Here is a 16,896-nt window from a genome sequence, read left to right as displayed (position 1 = left end):
TACTTCAGTATCTTCCAGCTGTGTTAGCATGCTTTGACTTCTATCTTCTATGAATAATTTTCACTTTGATAACCTTTCTTACTGTTCTTCGAATGCTGTAACAGCTTCAGTGAGTCTCTCTTTCTGCTTTCCAAGGCTCCAGTTAGATATTTCCTTTTCTCCGCTCGTATAGTTCTCTCTGCCTCTCTTGTCACTGTGTTGAAGATCTCTCTCCTGTCCTCAGTCCATATTATGTAGCCACAGCATCCTGGCTTCTTTCCTCTTTTCCACTGCTCTGCCACTTTTCGTTGAAGCATTTCCGTTTCCTCAGTTTCTTTTTCTTGCCCAACGTTTTCTTTGCTGCATATGTCATTAATGTCTTTGTTCTTGCCCAGGCCTTTCCAAAACTGTTTTCCTCCCCAATTTCTTGCAATGCTGTAAACCGGTTATTGACTTCAATCACATTGGTTTCTCTAACAGACAATTCCTTCAGTCGTTTTACATCAAATTTAGGTGTAACGTGGACTTTTGTTGTTGAATCCAAATCATCTCGATTTTCGTCTTTCCTACCAGTAAGAAGTGATCTGAGCTACAATCAGCTCCTCCGTACAGCTCTTATAATCGAACTGCGTCTTTGGTCTCCCATAATGTGGTCAATCAGATTAACAGTTTGCCATCTGGACAACACTATGTACCTTCTCGAATTTCTTTGTGAGAGACCATTTGGAGCAAATTCTTATATTCTTTGACAATGTTAAGTTGATTATTTTTAATCCATTTTCGTATGTAGTGGAGTGCATGCTATGTTTTCCTATTGTGGGGGTGAACATATCCTCTTAACCTATTTTTCCATTAAAATCACTTGGATAATTCTCATATTTCCATTTGGAATACTTTCGACTACCCTATCTAATTCTTCATATTAGCTGCTACACTGTATTACTGTTATTAGTGGCAGTGGTCAGCAATAAGGCACTGGTAGCCTGAAGTTTTCTAGTTTTTGCCAGTTCTGAAGCAAGGTGTCCAGCAATCAAGTGCTTTACAAACAGAATGCCTAAGTGTAGTGCACGTATATTGACTTGGATGATTTTAAATGGGAGCGTAGTGTTGTGTGTGTGTGTGTGTGTATTTGTGTTGTGCTTGTGTGTGTGTGTGTGTGTGTGTGTGTGTGTGAGTGTGTGTGTGGGGAGAAAGTGATACTAGAGAGAGGAGTGATGCAGAGAAAGCATATTTTGTAACAAGCGTCTACCTTCTGTGTTAACTTTCTTATCCGAGAAGGAACTGTCGGTAGCACTCACGTGCACGTCAAAAAGGTAATTTGAGACAAGCAGTAACAATTGTATCACTAACTCCCTATTTCGTGATTTAATAATACACTAAATACCATTTATCTTCCATTGTTTTGAATATTTAAAATGAACAAAGAAAATTCTTTTTCGTTCCAAATTTTATTTAGGCACTAATGTTGCTGATCGTGGGGGTGGAGGACGGGGAAGACAGCAGTTAATATGTGATTGCATTGAGGGTAATGGTCTCAGAAAGGTTGGGAACCACTGCTGTACTGTACGCAGAACACCACGGGGGAAAATAAAAGAGACCTATACCTTAACACCATCTCGTCCGTATTTCACTGTCGTCAGTACACATGATGGCGGGTAAAATTCTGCAAGCATTCGTCAAACAAACCATTCCATCGGACTGTCACAAGTATAGTGTGATTGATCACTCCATATCACTTGTTTCCAGGCATCCGTTTTCGAATGGCGTTTTTTTAACACAAACTCACTGACTACAAAAACCTTTGCCCTACCCGGAGATGTTCCATCACTGTACCTCATTCTTTTTAAACCGCTAAGACAGTCATTGTGTTAGTTGGGTTGCTGGTAGAACTTTGTAACTCACGAGCGATTCGTTCCCGCTGATTTGACGCGATTTTTTTATAACCATCCTCCACTATTGTCGACGGTCCCTGGACGTCTGTTGATGAGGTCTAACTATTCCTTGCTTATCTGTGGTTGTTCTTTCGCGTTTCAGTTTCGCAATCAATTCACCGACAGCTGACGTGGGCAGCTTTAGGTGAGGGTGGGATGTCCTGATGGATTTGTTTCTCTGTTGCCATGCAGTAACTGGCCTACGTTCGAAGTCACTGACCTCTCCTGACACATCGATTCAACTGTTACTGTTTCTTTACTGACAACACTATACTCCACGACTCATTTTAATGTCGAGTGTCCCCTCTTGTGACATGTAGTGCTCTATTCCGCATTACATAGGAATGTTTAGATACTTTTGATCGGATAGTCTGTTACGGCAAACGACGATTTATATACATTTATGAATGTCGCTGTGATCCTGTGAGCACGATCGAGATCCTCCCCCGAATCTACTTCCATAGTTGTGCTGTCCACGATGGGAGAACTAGTAGTGTTCAGAAATCATTTGTGGAAACTTACGTGACATTAAAAATTTTAGTATGGGAGGCGAGCTCAGATACCTCTAGGATTGAGGGAGAAAGAAATATTCAAATGTGTGGGAAATCTTATGGGACTTAACTGCTAAGGTCATCAGTCCCTAAGCTTACACACTATTTAACCTAAATTATCCTAAGGACAAAGACACACACCCATGCTCGAACCTCCGCTGGGACCAGCCGCATAGTGATTGAGGGAGATACTCACAGGAAGTCCCTATTTGGGATAAATTTCTATTATTCACTACCAATCCATTACCTATATTGTAATTTATAGGCGACGAACTAACAGTTATACCGCTTATCTAAAGCTCCATGAAACTTAATCATAGTGTGAATGACGAGATACTTTCTGGCAGACGGTTTGCCTAGTCAGCTGATGACAGCCAACGACGGAAGTTTAAATCACTATTTGTATGTCTGTGTACGACGCACGACGTCTCACATCTTATTCTGGCAATCCCAATGTGAGACATACTCTGCGCGAGATACGCGTTGCTATCAGCTGAATTGCCGCGCCTGATTAGCCGAGCGGTCTGAGGCGCTGCAGTCATGGACTGTGCGGCTTGTCCCGGCGGGGGTTCAAGTCCTCCCTCGGGCATGGGTGTGTGTGTTTGTCCTTAGGATAATTTAGGTTAAGTAAAGTGTAGGGACTGACGACCTTAGCAGTTAAGTCCTATAAGATTTCACACACATTTGAACATCAGCTGAATTGTCCCATACCATTGCTCGAATACCTGTTGCCTGAATTCATCAAACAGAGTCAGACGTGCAAGATGTTCTTTTTCTTCCCAAGAATCCCACTAAAGTTCCGAGAGCCTCAATGTCAAACTTCCCTATGCGCTGTAGCGTCCATTTTCGGTCTCAACTGTTCCTACCGGAATTCACTTAATGTCTGCTGTTGATCCTACTTGAAGAGAATCCTGAGCACAATGGGTGTACACTAGAAATGGTCGCATTAATATCTTTTATGCGTTTCTTGCCACAGCTGCAGCTCACTTCCCCTGATCCTTTCAATTAATACAAATCTTCCATTCGCCTTCTCTGCTACGTTTTATCCCATTTCATACCGCTTACGAGTGTTATCCTTAAGTTCTTACGCCGTGTCACGAGCTCCATTTGAAAACCACTGATCTTGTAACGGGTTAGATTTTCGTTCTGCTTTTCGGTACGGAAATCATCTTGCGTTTATTCAAATTTTGTCCGCGTGTGAGCATTATAAAATGCCTCCTAATTTTCACCGAGCAGCTTCGGTTCATAGGATCCAACGGCAGATGAGGAAATATACATACATGCACCTTTATATAAAAGTTTTCCGAGTAGCGTAGCGAGTAGCGTCATAATGTAAAAAACTATACTGGAGAAACCAACTTTTCGGCCGCGGTTACAGTGGCCTCCTTCTGGTGTGCTTCAGCCGTGTGGAGTCGCTTATTTAATTTTACAAGGTACTTATGGTCGGCCACTTGAGGCGGAAGGAGCGGAAACTTGGTCATAACATGTTGCAACTGTGGAGGGAGTGGGGATCTGCTTTTAAATATTGCTTGTTGCATCTTTCGCTGTGATTGGTGCTCATTGGTGAACGGGAAGTGGGCTCGTGTTTTCATCCTGCTCGATGAAGGCTTCGCGGCGGTAGGTACTCGCCGCTAACGCTCCTGGACTTCGGAAGTATACAGGACACCGGACGGCACAGCACACTAGGATGCAGAGTATACCTAAAGCCTACATATACGGACAGGTTTCTGCACACCCAATGCAACCACTTTCCAGCGCAGAAGAACTCAGTTATCCGTTCTTTGGCCATCCATGCGCAGCGCCAAAGCGATTCTCCAGACATAACATTTAAGCTAAAAAGCTACGTACAACGTTCGTGGTCAATGCCTAAAACTATAAATCGATCCGAACAGCAATCCTAACAAACAAAATGAAGCGAGATAGGCAATAAATTGACAAACTTTAGCCTGCAACGCGCTTACCTTACATGGAAAATGTCGCTGACCGAATTAGTAAACTCTCCGTCGGGTTAGTGTCCAGCCTGACTACCGCAGCAGCTGCAAGATTTACGATGTGTAGGCTCCGGGATGGACAAGACAGATGCTCTACACACTGTGGTTGCGTACAAGGTGGAATGTCAGTGTGGAGGACTATACAGCGGTGAGGCCGGACGGCCAAAAGCAACCCTAGTTTGAGGACACTAGCGCTATATTCGCTGGGTCACCACAGCAAGTCTGTAGTAGCTGAATTCCGGCAAGGCTGCGGCAAAGAAATCAAATTTAACGAAACCTGCGTACTAGATAAGCAGCCGGCTTTGAAGAAACGCAAGGCCAGGGAAGCCATAGAAATAATAAAACAAACAACATGAACCGAAAGAATGGATACAGGCTACCAGCCCTCAGAGTCCAGCAAGTCGCACCAACAACACGCGACGCGAACGCTACTGATCAGTAACCACCGTCGCGCAGCCTGGATCCAGCAGGAGGAAAATAGAAGGCGACTTCTCATTCGCCGATGGGCACCAATCGTAGCGAGCAATACATCAAGCGATAAACAGCAGCCTCCCTCACCCTCTACCGCAGAGACCCATTACAATAACTTTCCACTCGTTCCGCCTTTTAAAATTGTAGCGTAAGGTCATGCTCAGAGAGCAGCAATGGCAAAATACAGGGTGGTCCATTCATAGTGCCCGGGCCAAATATCTCACGAAATAAGCATAACACGAAAAAAACTACAAAGAACGAAACTCGTCTAGCTTGAAGGGGGAAACCAGATGGCGCTATGGTTGGCCCGCTAGATGGCGCTGCCATAGGTCAAACCGATATCAAATGCGTTTCTTTAAAATGGGAACGACCATTTTTTGTTACATATTCGTTAGTACGTACAGAATTATGTATGTTCTAGTTGTACCACTTTTTTCGCTTTGTGATAGATGGCGCTGTAATAGTCACAAACGTATAAGTACGTGGTATCACGTAACATTCCGCCACTGCGCACGGTATTTGCATCGTCATACATTACCCGTGTTAAAATGAACCATTTACCAACTGCGCAAAAAGTCGATATCATGTTGACGTATGGCTATTGTGATCAAAATCCCAACGGGAGTGTACTATGTATGCTGCTCGGTATCCTGGACGACATCATCCAAGTGTCCGGATCGTTCTCCCGGTAGTTACGTCATTTAAGGAAACAGGAAGTGTTCAGCCACATGTGAAACGTCAATCACGACCTGCAACGAATTATGATGCCCAAGTAGGTGTTTTAGCTGCTGTCGTGGCTAATCCGCACATCAGTAGCAGACAAATTGCGCGAGAATCGGGAATCTCAAAAACGTCTGTGTTGAGAATGCTATATCAACATCGATTGCACACGGACCATATTTCTATGCACCAGGAATTGCATGTCGACGACATTGAACGACGTGTACAGTTCTGCCACTGGGCACAAGAGAAATTACGGGACGATGACATATTTTTTGAATGCATTCTGTTGAGCGACGAAGCGTCATTCACCAACAGCGGTAACGAAAACCGGCATAATATGCACTATTAGGCAACGGAAAATCCACGATGGCTGCGACAAGTGGAACATCAGCGACCTTGGCGGGTTAGTGTATGGTGCGGCATTATGGGAGGAAGGATAATTGGCCCCCATTTTATCGATGGCAATCTAAATGGTGCTGTGTATGCTGATTTCCTACGTAATGTTCTACCGATGTTACTACAAGTTGTTCAGTGCATGACAGAATGGCTATGTACTTTCAACATGATGGATGTCCGGCTCGTAGCTCGCGTGCGGTTGAAGCGGTATTGAATAGCATATTTCATGACAGGTGGATTGATCGTCGAAGCACCATATCATGGCCCGCACGTTCACCGGATTTGACGTCATCGGATTTCTTTCTGTGGGGAAAGTTGAAGGATATTTGCTATCGTGATGCACCGACAACGCCTGACAACATGCGTCAGCCTATTGTCAGTGCATGTGCGAACATTACGGAAGGCGAACTACTTGCTGTTGAGAGGAATGTCGTTACACGCATTGCCAAATGCATTGAGGTTGACGGACATCATTTTGAATATTTATTACATTAATGTGGTATTTACAGATAATCACGCTGTAACAGCATGAGTTCTCAGAAATGATAAGGTCACAAAGATACATGTATCACATTGGAACAACCGAAATAAAATGTTGAAACATACCTACGTCCTGTATTTTAATTTAAAAAACCTACGTGTTACCAACTGTTCGTCTAAAGTTGTGAGCCATATGTTTGTGACTATTACAGCGCCATCTATCACAAAGCGAAAAAAGTGGTCCAACTAAAACATTCGTATTTCTTTACGTACCACACGAATATGTAATAAAAAATGGGGGTTCTTATTTTAAAAAACGCAGTTGATATCCGTTTGATCTATGGAAGCGCCATCTAGCGGGACAACCATAGCACTATATGGTTTCCCCCTTCAAGCTAGACTAGTATCGTTCTTTGTACTTTTTCGTTTGCGCTTATTTCGTGAGATATTTGCCCGGTCACTATCAATGGACCACCCTGTATAAGCGACTCCACAAGCTAAATCGTATCAGTAGACCCAAAACAAGGCCACTATAACGTAGCCGAAACATTGTTTTCTCCAGTTTAGTTTTACACATAATGACTCGGTACGCTACTCAGAAACTGACTCTGGCTGCGGAAGCCTACGCAATTTTCAAGTACCACTCCAGCTCACATTCGAACCACGAAGACAGGATAAGGACAGACGTGGGCGTGAAGCCTGTGGCCGCCGTTGCATTTCCAGCTCTCGGCGGTACGTTGCGACCAGCCAGTGTGCCGTGACTCGCCGCACCGGCATCCTGCACGCTGCGCTTGAGAAGCAGCCGAGCGGCACTTTGCTCTCCGCGCGAAGCGTCCAGTCGCGATGATGGGATTACGCGCGGCGTGGTGCGCAACCGGGTGGCGATATGGGTCACAGCGGCGCTGGCCTCCATTCCCACCTACACCAGAGGGACAGCGATCACGTCACCTCCTGTGGTGGGAGAATACAGTCTCGCCCCGTAGCCTCACAGAACGCGTGACGGACCGCGTTCAGTCGCCATTGCATTAGGTTGGTGCATACGTTCCTAGCCTTGTTTTGGTATTTCGGTTTCTATGGATATATTTATCGATTGTCTTTTTTTTAATTTGCAGGTCACTGTTCAAATGGTTCAAATGGCTCTGAGCACTATGGGACTTAACATCTGAGGTCATCAGTCCCCTAGAACTTAGAACTACTTAAACCTAACTAACCTAAGGATATCACACACATCCACGCCCGAGGCAGGATTCGAACCTGCGACCGCACCGGTCGCGCGGTTCCGGACTGAAGCGCCTAGAGCCGCTCGGCCACCGCGGCCGGCTGGTTCACTGTTGCGGCTTGAGTTTACGCATTTACATTTATCCGTTTGGAGATAGTGAATGAAGCTGCGGAAGCTATAAATTGGAGTTCGAAGTGGTGAAATCTGAACATTTCCAATATATTCTTCTGTTTCAGTTCAACAGACGGGTGATAGCATCTGAGGCAGTCAGAAACATTTGCGGCGCTTATGGAGATAATGCCACTGGACACTGTACGCCAAGAAAATGGCTTTCTCGTTTAAACGAGGATCATTTTGACATTAGTGACTCTCCCTTTGCAAGAAGACCTTCAGGGTTTGATGAAGATCCTTTAAACGCATTAATACACAACAATCCACGTCGGCGTACTCGAGAAATGGCAAATTCGATGAACCGTGATCATTCTACCATCGTATGACATTTGGATGCAGTAGGGAAGGTTCAAAGATCGGTATTGTTACCGTATGTTCTAAGAAAAAAAATCACAAAACTCAGCGAATGACCATTTGTGCATCTCTACTTGCTCATCACCTGGCACGTGAACAACACCTACTATTCCAATCCTGTAACGTTCCTGGAGTCTTTATGCTAACACAGGGGAAAGAAAAGAATGGTTGAGCCAAAAAAAAGCAGCAACTCCCCGTACAAAGAATTGCTCGTCCACAAAAGATAGTGCTACGCATCTGGTGTAACAGCTACGTTGTAGTGTACTGCGAATTGCTTCCCCGAGGTCTAACACTCACTGGTGACATTTATTGTCAACAACTGAACAACGACCACGAAGATTGCTTGAGGTGAAGCAACGCCACGATAACACTCGTCCGCAGTTTGCTAGTCTGATAAAAGACACTATAGAGCAGTTGGGTTGGAAGGTCATTCCGCACCCACCTTATTCACCTAATCTTATGTCCTTACATTTCCACGTTTTCCGCTCTCTATCGAACAATTTTCAAAAAACCTCTTTTCTGGATGAAAATGCGTTCCGAACGTGGCTCGACGGGCTCTTTTCCTCAAAACCACATGATGTCTACACTCGCCGAGTCGAAACCCCAGGTTTGGCAGGCTGTTGTAAATAGTGAAAGAGACCGTATTATTGGTAACTAAAGCCTCTGTTATGAGCGTCTACTGTGTTTATCAAACTTATGGAAAATGTTACGAACCTATGCACCAACGCAATACCTTTGCACCATACGGGAAGAATATCGAAAGGAATCCGCTTCATTGTAAGCCTAAAGTCACCTAACGTTACGTGATCGCATGCTTTCTTACATTCATTAAGATGGTAAGACGAGTAACATCACAATGTATGAGTAGCACTAAAAGGCGCAGGAGAGTTCAGACGTTGCAATTTTTTTTTATTACCAACAGTACTAACCTGCATCGTACCAGTTGCATGTTCCAGAGGTACAAAACTTTGTTTTTAATGTTACATATTATTACTGACCGAATCAGAAAGTTTAAAACACTGTCACTATCTATGCATTAAGGGGTATAAACTCACGCTAAAGGTTGAAAACGGCAACGCAAGTATTACAGTTGCAAACTGCGTATATGTCCTGAAGCAGTGTAATTCGTGGCATGCAGATTACCCGGACTGTATTTATCCAGTATTTGAGAAGCAGAGCACTCAGCGTTCTCCAGAAAACTTTACACATAATTACAAACCTCTGCTAAAGTTTCTCTCGCTGACACCCTCCGTCGTCGGCTGATACTCGTATCCGAGTTTTCATTTCTCTCCTGAGATTTCCTTTGTCACGGTTCAGGCGTGGAAGTGTCGTTGATGGCTTAGCAATCCAATCCTAGCGTGGAACAGGCGGCCACAGACATTACAGCTGATGGAAGGTGGAGGACGTGGCTGAGCCTGGAGGAGTTTACGTCTCTGGCGTTTGTCATTCTCCATTCTTCGACGTTCCAGCTCAAAGTTTTGAAGAGCATTTGAGGTAACTGAGCGCCAGCGACTTCGGTCTTCTGCTATTGTGGACCAGTTACTCGGATCGATGTTCAAGTTTTTCAGATTTTTCTTGTACTGATCCTTATAACGTTTGAGAGGGGCACCTCGTGGCCTTTTACCTGTGCTCACTTCGCTGTACAGCATTTGGCGTGGAAGTCTGTCATTTTTCATCCGCTGGACATGTCCGACCCATCTGAGTTGATGCCCAATGATAAGAGCTTCCATGCTATGCATTTTTGCTCTCTCTAGAACAGCCGTGTTGGATATGAAGTCATCCCATTTTAGGTTCATGATATATCTTAGCTTCTGTTGGTTGAAGCGTTCTAGTTTCTTCAGCTCGCAGCGATACAACGTCCAGCTTTCGCAACCATATAGCAGGGTGGAAATGACTACAGCTTTGTACACCATCAGTTTGGTGTACAGTGTTAGGTCTTTATTCAGGAAGACACGCTTTGTAAGACGACCAAATGCTACATGTGCAGCACGTATTCTATTCTCCACTTCTTTTCCAGATGAGCAGTTGGATGACAGTATGCTTCCCAGGTAGAGGAAATGGTCCACTTGTTCCAGGAGTGTATCATAGATGGATATGCTGAAGTCAGGAACGGAGGAGCCAGGAGTTGGCTGCGCCATCACCTTTGTCTTTGAAATATTGATGGAGAGACCAAATCGTTCGTACGCCCTGCTGAAGGAATCAACTGACAGCTGCAACTCTGCAGGTGAATGAGCTGGAGAGGCATTGTCATCAGCATACTGCAGCTCTGTCACACGAGTGGTACTGGTGAACCTTTTTGAATGGAGTCTGGACTGGTTGAATAATCCTCCATCAAACCTGTACTTTAGTTCTATTCCTGCATTGTTTACGGTTGTCTCGTAAAGCATAGCTGCCAGATACAATGCAAATAATGTAGGTGCAAGAACGCATTCTTGTTTAAGCCCACTTGTTATTGGGAATTCACCAGTCATTTCATTCTGGCAGAGGACCTGTCCAGTCATATCAACGTGGAGAGCTTCAATCAGGTCAACAAAATGTTCAGGGCAGCCGAAGCGTTTTAAGACCATCCACATGGCTTCTCTGGGAACTGTATCAAAGGCCTTTTCTAGATCGTAGAAAACAAGTAGTAAAGGCTTTTGCTGTTCTCTGCACTTCTCCTGTAGTTGTCGTGCACAGAAGATCATGTCAATTGTCCCTCTTGAAGGTCGAAACCCGTATTGAGACTCAGGTAGTATAGTCTCTGAAAGTGTCTGGAGGCGATTTAAAAGGATTCTTGCAAAAATTTTTCCAGTGACAGAGAGTAGAGATATTCCCCGGTAGTTACCACAGACGCTTTTGTCGCCCTTTTTGAAGATGGTGACAATTGTGGAGTTCTTCAAGTCAGCTGGTACCTTGCGGGTTTCCCACATTAATATAATAAGTGAGAAGAGTCTAGTTTTTAGAGGCAAGCCGCCACCCTCAATAAGCTCCATCGGGATGCTGTCAGGTCCAGGAGCCTTCCCAGGTTTCACACTCTTGAGTGCCTTGCAAAATTCTTGAAAAGTTGGAGGATCAGCCAAACAGGGTTTTGGAGGGTGCTGTGGGACATTTTTGAGAAAATCTCCAGCGGCAGTAGAAGGGCTGTTTAACAGTGAGCTGAAGTGCTCTTTCCAACGATTTAAGATGTCCTGACTTTCAGTAAGAATGGTGGAGTTGTCAGCAGCTTTAAGTGCTCCTGATGATGAGCGGATAGGTCCATACAGCTCTTTAATACCAGCATAAAAGCCACGCAGGTTCCTTGCATCAGAAAGATTTTGGAGTTCTGTGGCTTTCTGTTGCCACCATTTGTTCTTGATTACTCGTATTTCACTTTGACATTTCTGCTTGAGTTCTAGAAAGTGTGCTTTCTTTTCTGCGCAGGATGGATCTTGAGCAAGGGATAGGTAAGCATCCCGCTTTGCATTGATGATGGCTTGGATTTCTCCGTGGTTGTCATCAAACCAGTCACTTCTTTTCCGTGCACTACAACCAACAATATTCTCAGCAGTTTCTTTGATGATGTTCTTTAATGTGATCCATTCTTGTTCGACGTCATCTGTGGTTGCTGGAGCTTTGTTAAGTTGTTCGGACAGTATGTCTTGGAAGTGTGAGCGAACATTTTTGTTGTTCAGGTTGCTTGTGTTGAATTTTCTGCGTGGTGGGTTTGAAAAGTGGGATCGTGGCTTGCGATACTTTGGTACTCTCAAACGGCTGACTAAAAGTCTATGGTCCGTCCAGCACTCATCGATGTTTAGTGCTGCTTTTGTGATGAGAATGTCTTTCTTGTCACGCTGTCGCGTAATAACGTAGTCTATAAGATGCCAATGTTTGGAGCGTGGGTGCATCCATGTGGTCTTATAGCGGTTACGCAAACGGAATTGGGTATTGGAGATGAAAAGCTCGTGCTCAGCACACAGACCAAGAAGTAGCAACCCATTTGCATTGCAGTTTCCCACCCCTTGTTTACCCATGACATCTCTCCAAAAACGGTTGTCCCTTCCCACTCTGGCATTGAAATCACCAAGTAAAATTAATTTATCTTGAATGGGTATTTTAGAGAGAGTACTGTTCAGTTGGTGGTAGAACTGATTCTTTGTGTCTTCATCACTGTCTAAAGTAGGAGCATATGCAGAGACGAAGGTGATGAATCTGTCTGAACCAATGGGTACTCTAAGAGTCATCAGTCTTTCATTAATTGAGACAGGTGTAAGTCGAAGATCTTTCACTATTTTCGTTTTTACGGCAAATCCTGCACTATGGATGCGTGGTTCTCCTGCATCCTTTCCCTTCCAGAAGATGGTGTACCCTGAACGTACCTCACTAATGTGTCCCTCACCTGAGAGTCTTGTCTCACTCAAGGCAGCAATGTCTATATCTAGACGGGCTAGTTCTTGGGTGATAAGAGCAGTTCTTCTCTCTGGTCTGTAATTGTTCACGTCCAGGAGGGTCCTGACATTCCATGTCCCTATTGTCATAATCATTTCATTCTTCTTTTGTTTACGTCCGCAGTATAAGGAGTGACCTACTGGGTGCGGATTCCCAGCCCGGTTCAAGTGTGACTTCCGATGTTTAGCCCACATTTTCTAGGGCCTTCCCCATTCAGGGTGGGCAGCGGTCATCCTAAATAGGCCTGCCCAGTCGCAGGTGCAGGACCGGATTCCCGAGTAGTCACACGGGTTCTCAGGAAGGCGACCATCACACACCTGCCGCCAGTGTGCAGGTCCAGACTAGTAGCTTCCAGCCTCACTCGGAGCCTGCTACCATCGTCCTTATCCCATCGCCATTGGTCTTTAGAGAAAATGACAGGAGAAATTGCCATTTGCGTGAATTTGTTTAAGGTGGATTACAGCTTGCGAGGAAGTGACCCACACACTATGATTCTGGAACAATTCATCACGGCACATATGTATGTGACATGTGACTTCCGGTACCAGAACTGCAACGAACTGCCGCGAGCTCAATGATGGCTGAGCGGCGCCTTTACAGCCAGTTCGTCTGGCATGACCTCTTCCGCCTCCACGATCTTTGAGAACCTGGGATATAAGATTCTTCTTCCGCTCGCTTCGCCGTTGGGTCGGAGGGTAGATAATAGATACTAGAGAGGAAAGTGAAAGACACCCTTGGGCCTCGGAAACCTAATACCGTTGGGGTCGAAGAAACCAAGAGTTGGCCGAGGGGGGCCGGATAGGAAAGGAAACAGGAGAAGCCTGACACAAGTAAGTGGAAGTAATGCCAGGCTTAGCTAAGGGCCCGTGTGGATGCCACCCACATACTCCCAAGACGGGAGCCCCCTGCGGACTGACACCCTCCACAATATGATGAAAAAAAAAAAAAAAAAACACCCTCCACAATATGATGAAAGGAAAAAAAAAAGTTTATCGCTTTCTAAATTCCCGCTATATGCACAGTAGAACTTCAGCACCCGGCATAACGTTTCATTTTATTACTTCTAACTCTATTTGCAACACATTTTGCCGGCAGATCCACGTATACTACTGAATGAACCTACAGAAGCTGGATCGTTGTACGACAAAAAGTTAAAGAGATGCGAAATCAAGTACACTGAGATGCCTTCCGCTGCTGCATTTCGTCGTCCACTGGTTCCAGCATTTTCATGTTCTACATGTAGCGCACGCTCCGCCATCTCAGTTGTGCGGACTTAATGAGACCTCCTACGTTTCAGGATGTAAGAGAATTTCAATGGCTCTAAATTAACCTAACATTAATAAAGTACTATGAGGTGATGAACTGAGTGGAGAATGATGCAGGAAATGATTTTCATGAGGCAACACACTACTACAACTTCACACTAATAATGGAAATACATGAAACCGTGAAAATTCCACAATACTTTTGAAAAGTGGCTCAGTCGCATTACCAAAAAGCGTTTGGCACTTCAAAACATTAAGAATATCGCACAGTGAGTCTACAGTCGCCTAAGTCGAAAATATTGACACGAATAAGACGTAAACGTATAAGCAATATGAAAGACGACCTACCGCTTAATCTTTCACTTGTGATTGCATAAGCAGTTGTTGCTCAGGTATTAATGCCCTGATAATATTCCCAGTAGTATGAAATTTCACCCACGAATGAACAGAAAAGAGATTTGACTACTTGGCAATGAAATACGAGGAAGTGAGAAAAGTTTCATAGCCCAACAGAACAATAAACGGGACTTGAACACAAAGTAAATGATGATAAATTGTAGCCAAGATTTTAAACTCTCTCAATGTAAAAAAAAAATGGCTGTGAGCACTATGGGACTTAACAGCTGTGGTCATCAGTCCCCTAGAACTTAGAACTACTTAAACCTAACTAACCTAAGGACATCACACACATCCATGCCCGAGGCAGGATTCGAACCTGCGACCGTAGCAGTCGCGCGGTTCCGGACTGCGCGCCTAGAACCACGAGACCACCGCGGCCGGCTCTCTCAATGTAAATGCATCCCCCCTTCTAGGAGAAACGTTTGAAACGCAGATGTAGCTGCGCACTGACAATTGAAACCAAGATCTCGAAGCCTTTATTGCTGCAGCACATGTCTCGGAGTTCCTTATGACTTGTACTCACATTAACTGACTTCAAATCACACATTAAGTCGTGAAATAATACAAATGCTGTAGGTAATTTAAGAGATATTGGTTCTGCTAAAGGCAGGTCACTTAAATAGGTTTCACTCACACGGGGCACATGTCTGAACAACGGTTGAATGAGTACACAGGCGAATGATAGTCCAATAAACATGGGTCCGGAAATGCATGCTTCCTGCGATAAACACGTGTTTACGGAGGTGTTCAATGCGGCGTCCATTCATTGTAATGCACCCTTCCGCAAAAATGGTTCAAATGGCTCTGAGCACTATGGGACTTAACATCTGAGGTCATCAGCCCCCTAGAACGTATAACTACTTAAACCTAACTAACCTAAGGACATCACACACATCCATGCCCGAGGCAGGATTCGAACCTGCGACCGTAGCGGCCACGCGGTTCCAGACTGTAGCGCCTTTAACCGCTTGGCCACACCGGCCGGCTGCACCCTTCCGCACTCCGACGTAAGGAATGAACGCACACTTTTTAGTGTGCCCTGTTGCTTTTGTACCTGCTGGTATGCATTGAAGAAGCGATCGTATAGAGTCCGCACGTCGTTGATTGGTGTGGCGTAAAGCGAGTCTATGGGATTGAGGTCTGGGAAACGAGGAGGTGTGGGGCCCCCCGACCAATTCAGCAGTCCTGAAATGTCTGCGTCAGATGTCGTGCACATAGTGACAAAAGTATGCGGTGCACCATCATGCATGAACCACATTTGTATTCGTTGGTGCAATGGCACAGCTTCGAGCAACGTAGGCAACCCATTAATAAGAAAGTCCAAATAATGCACCGCAGTAACCTTTGTGGTTGCACGTATTACCCTATTGATCTATCATCAAGTACCCCTGCCCGTACGTTGATTGACAATCGGTGCTGATGCCTTCTTTCCTGAATTGCTTGTGTATTTACATCTGTCCATACATGATGATTATGGAAATTCATAATACCATCTCTTGTGAACCCTGTCTCATCTGTAAATAAAATCTTGGATGTGAACAGTGGATCTGCGGCACACTTCTGCAACAGCCACTGACAGAACAGCCGTCTGCTTGATGATCCTGTGTAGGCCACAGGGGCTGAGTGCACTGTAGATGAAGTGCGCACAGCAATTGTTCATGAAGTATCCCATGGTAATTGGAGTTATTTTTCTTGTTTAGATGAGTACTACCACCTCACAAAGTATTCGACACTTTTCTGAAAACCCTTTTTAATTCGTGAGAGATACTGAATTCACTTATTATTCGGAAAGTGGACACAATAATTCCTGAGCCATAAATACAAATATCTTTTAATACACCATCCACAAAAAGAAAAGTAATCCGGTATGCTATACAGACCAAATAATAATACGTGGGTTGTCCAGGAAGTAAGTTCAGGAAATAGAAACCACAGCGAAAACCAGAAACGTTTTATTTCTAACAGTTAGGTACACCTTCCACCTACTTCTCAACATAATCGCCGCTCTAACTTCGAGTTCTGTCATAGTGTTGTATCAACTTACCAATATCCTCGTCATAGAAAGCTGCCGCCTGTGCTTTCGGCCCGTTATCTGCCCTGGTCTGCAGTTCGCTATATGTTAAAAAAATTTTGTCTTCATAGCCAGCGGTTCTTGTGAGCAGCAATGAGACTCACGGACGGACTGTATTGTGGGTGATGAAACACTTCTCATCGGAAACGCTTCAGGAGCGTCTTCATTGCTCCTGCAGTGTGCGGCCTAGAATTGGCATGAAGAAGGAATTGCTTGACAGTTGTGTTATGTGGGCTGCATGACACAGGTGAAATCTCTAACCAGGCCTTCGTACTTGGCGGGAGACGCTATTCCCTATGCATCTTTACGTGCTCGCTGTTCACTCAAAACCGAAAACAGCGACGCGACACGATCGATGGGCATACTAGAGACACTGCCCAACTCATCTGTGCAAAGCTTTACCGGATTTTCCGAGTGGTTTCCATTTCGCGACCGATCGGAACTTGCTTTTTGGACAGCCCTCGTATTTGGAGGATGACATAGTAATGCAA

General features: G+C 44.7%; 1 protein-coding gene across 1 annotated transcript; it reads right to left on the bottom strand.

Moving 5' to 3' along the window:
* Window positions 1-229: 229 nt before the first annotated feature.
* LOC124616315 (craniofacial development protein 2-like) lies at window positions 230-12,759 on the bottom strand. Its single transcript, XM_047144620.1, has 2 exons — window positions 11,439-12,759; window positions 230-414 (listed from the first exon to the last, which is right to left on the bottom strand). The coding sequence occupies exons 1-2, from the start codon at window positions 12,757-12,759 to the stop codon at window positions 230-232; spliced, it is 1,506 nt and encodes a 501-aa protein (XP_047000576.1).
* Between the last annotated feature and the right edge of the window lie 4,137 nt (window positions 12,760-16,896).

Source organism: Schistocerca americana, chromosome 5 (assembly GCF_021461395.2).
Source record: "Schistocerca americana isolate TAMUIC-IGC-003095 chromosome 5, iqSchAmer2.1, whole genome shotgun sequence".
Lineage (NCBI taxonomy): Eukaryota > Metazoa > Arthropoda > Insecta > Orthoptera > Acrididae > Schistocerca > Schistocerca americana.
The sequence above is the reverse complement of the archived record's forward strand: the minus strand, read 5'-3'. Positions and strand labels throughout refer to the sequence as shown.

Excerpts from the sequence above, each read along its gene's own strand:
- LOC124616315 (XM_047144620.1), bottom strand. The coding sequence starts at position 12,759 with ATGACAATAGGGACATGGAATGTCAGGACCCTCCTGGACGTGAACAAT. Across the intron at positions 415-11,438 it reads CTCCACCATTCTTACTGAAA|CATTGCAAGAAATTGGGGAG; the intron begins GTCAGGACATCT and ends ACCGGTTTACAG.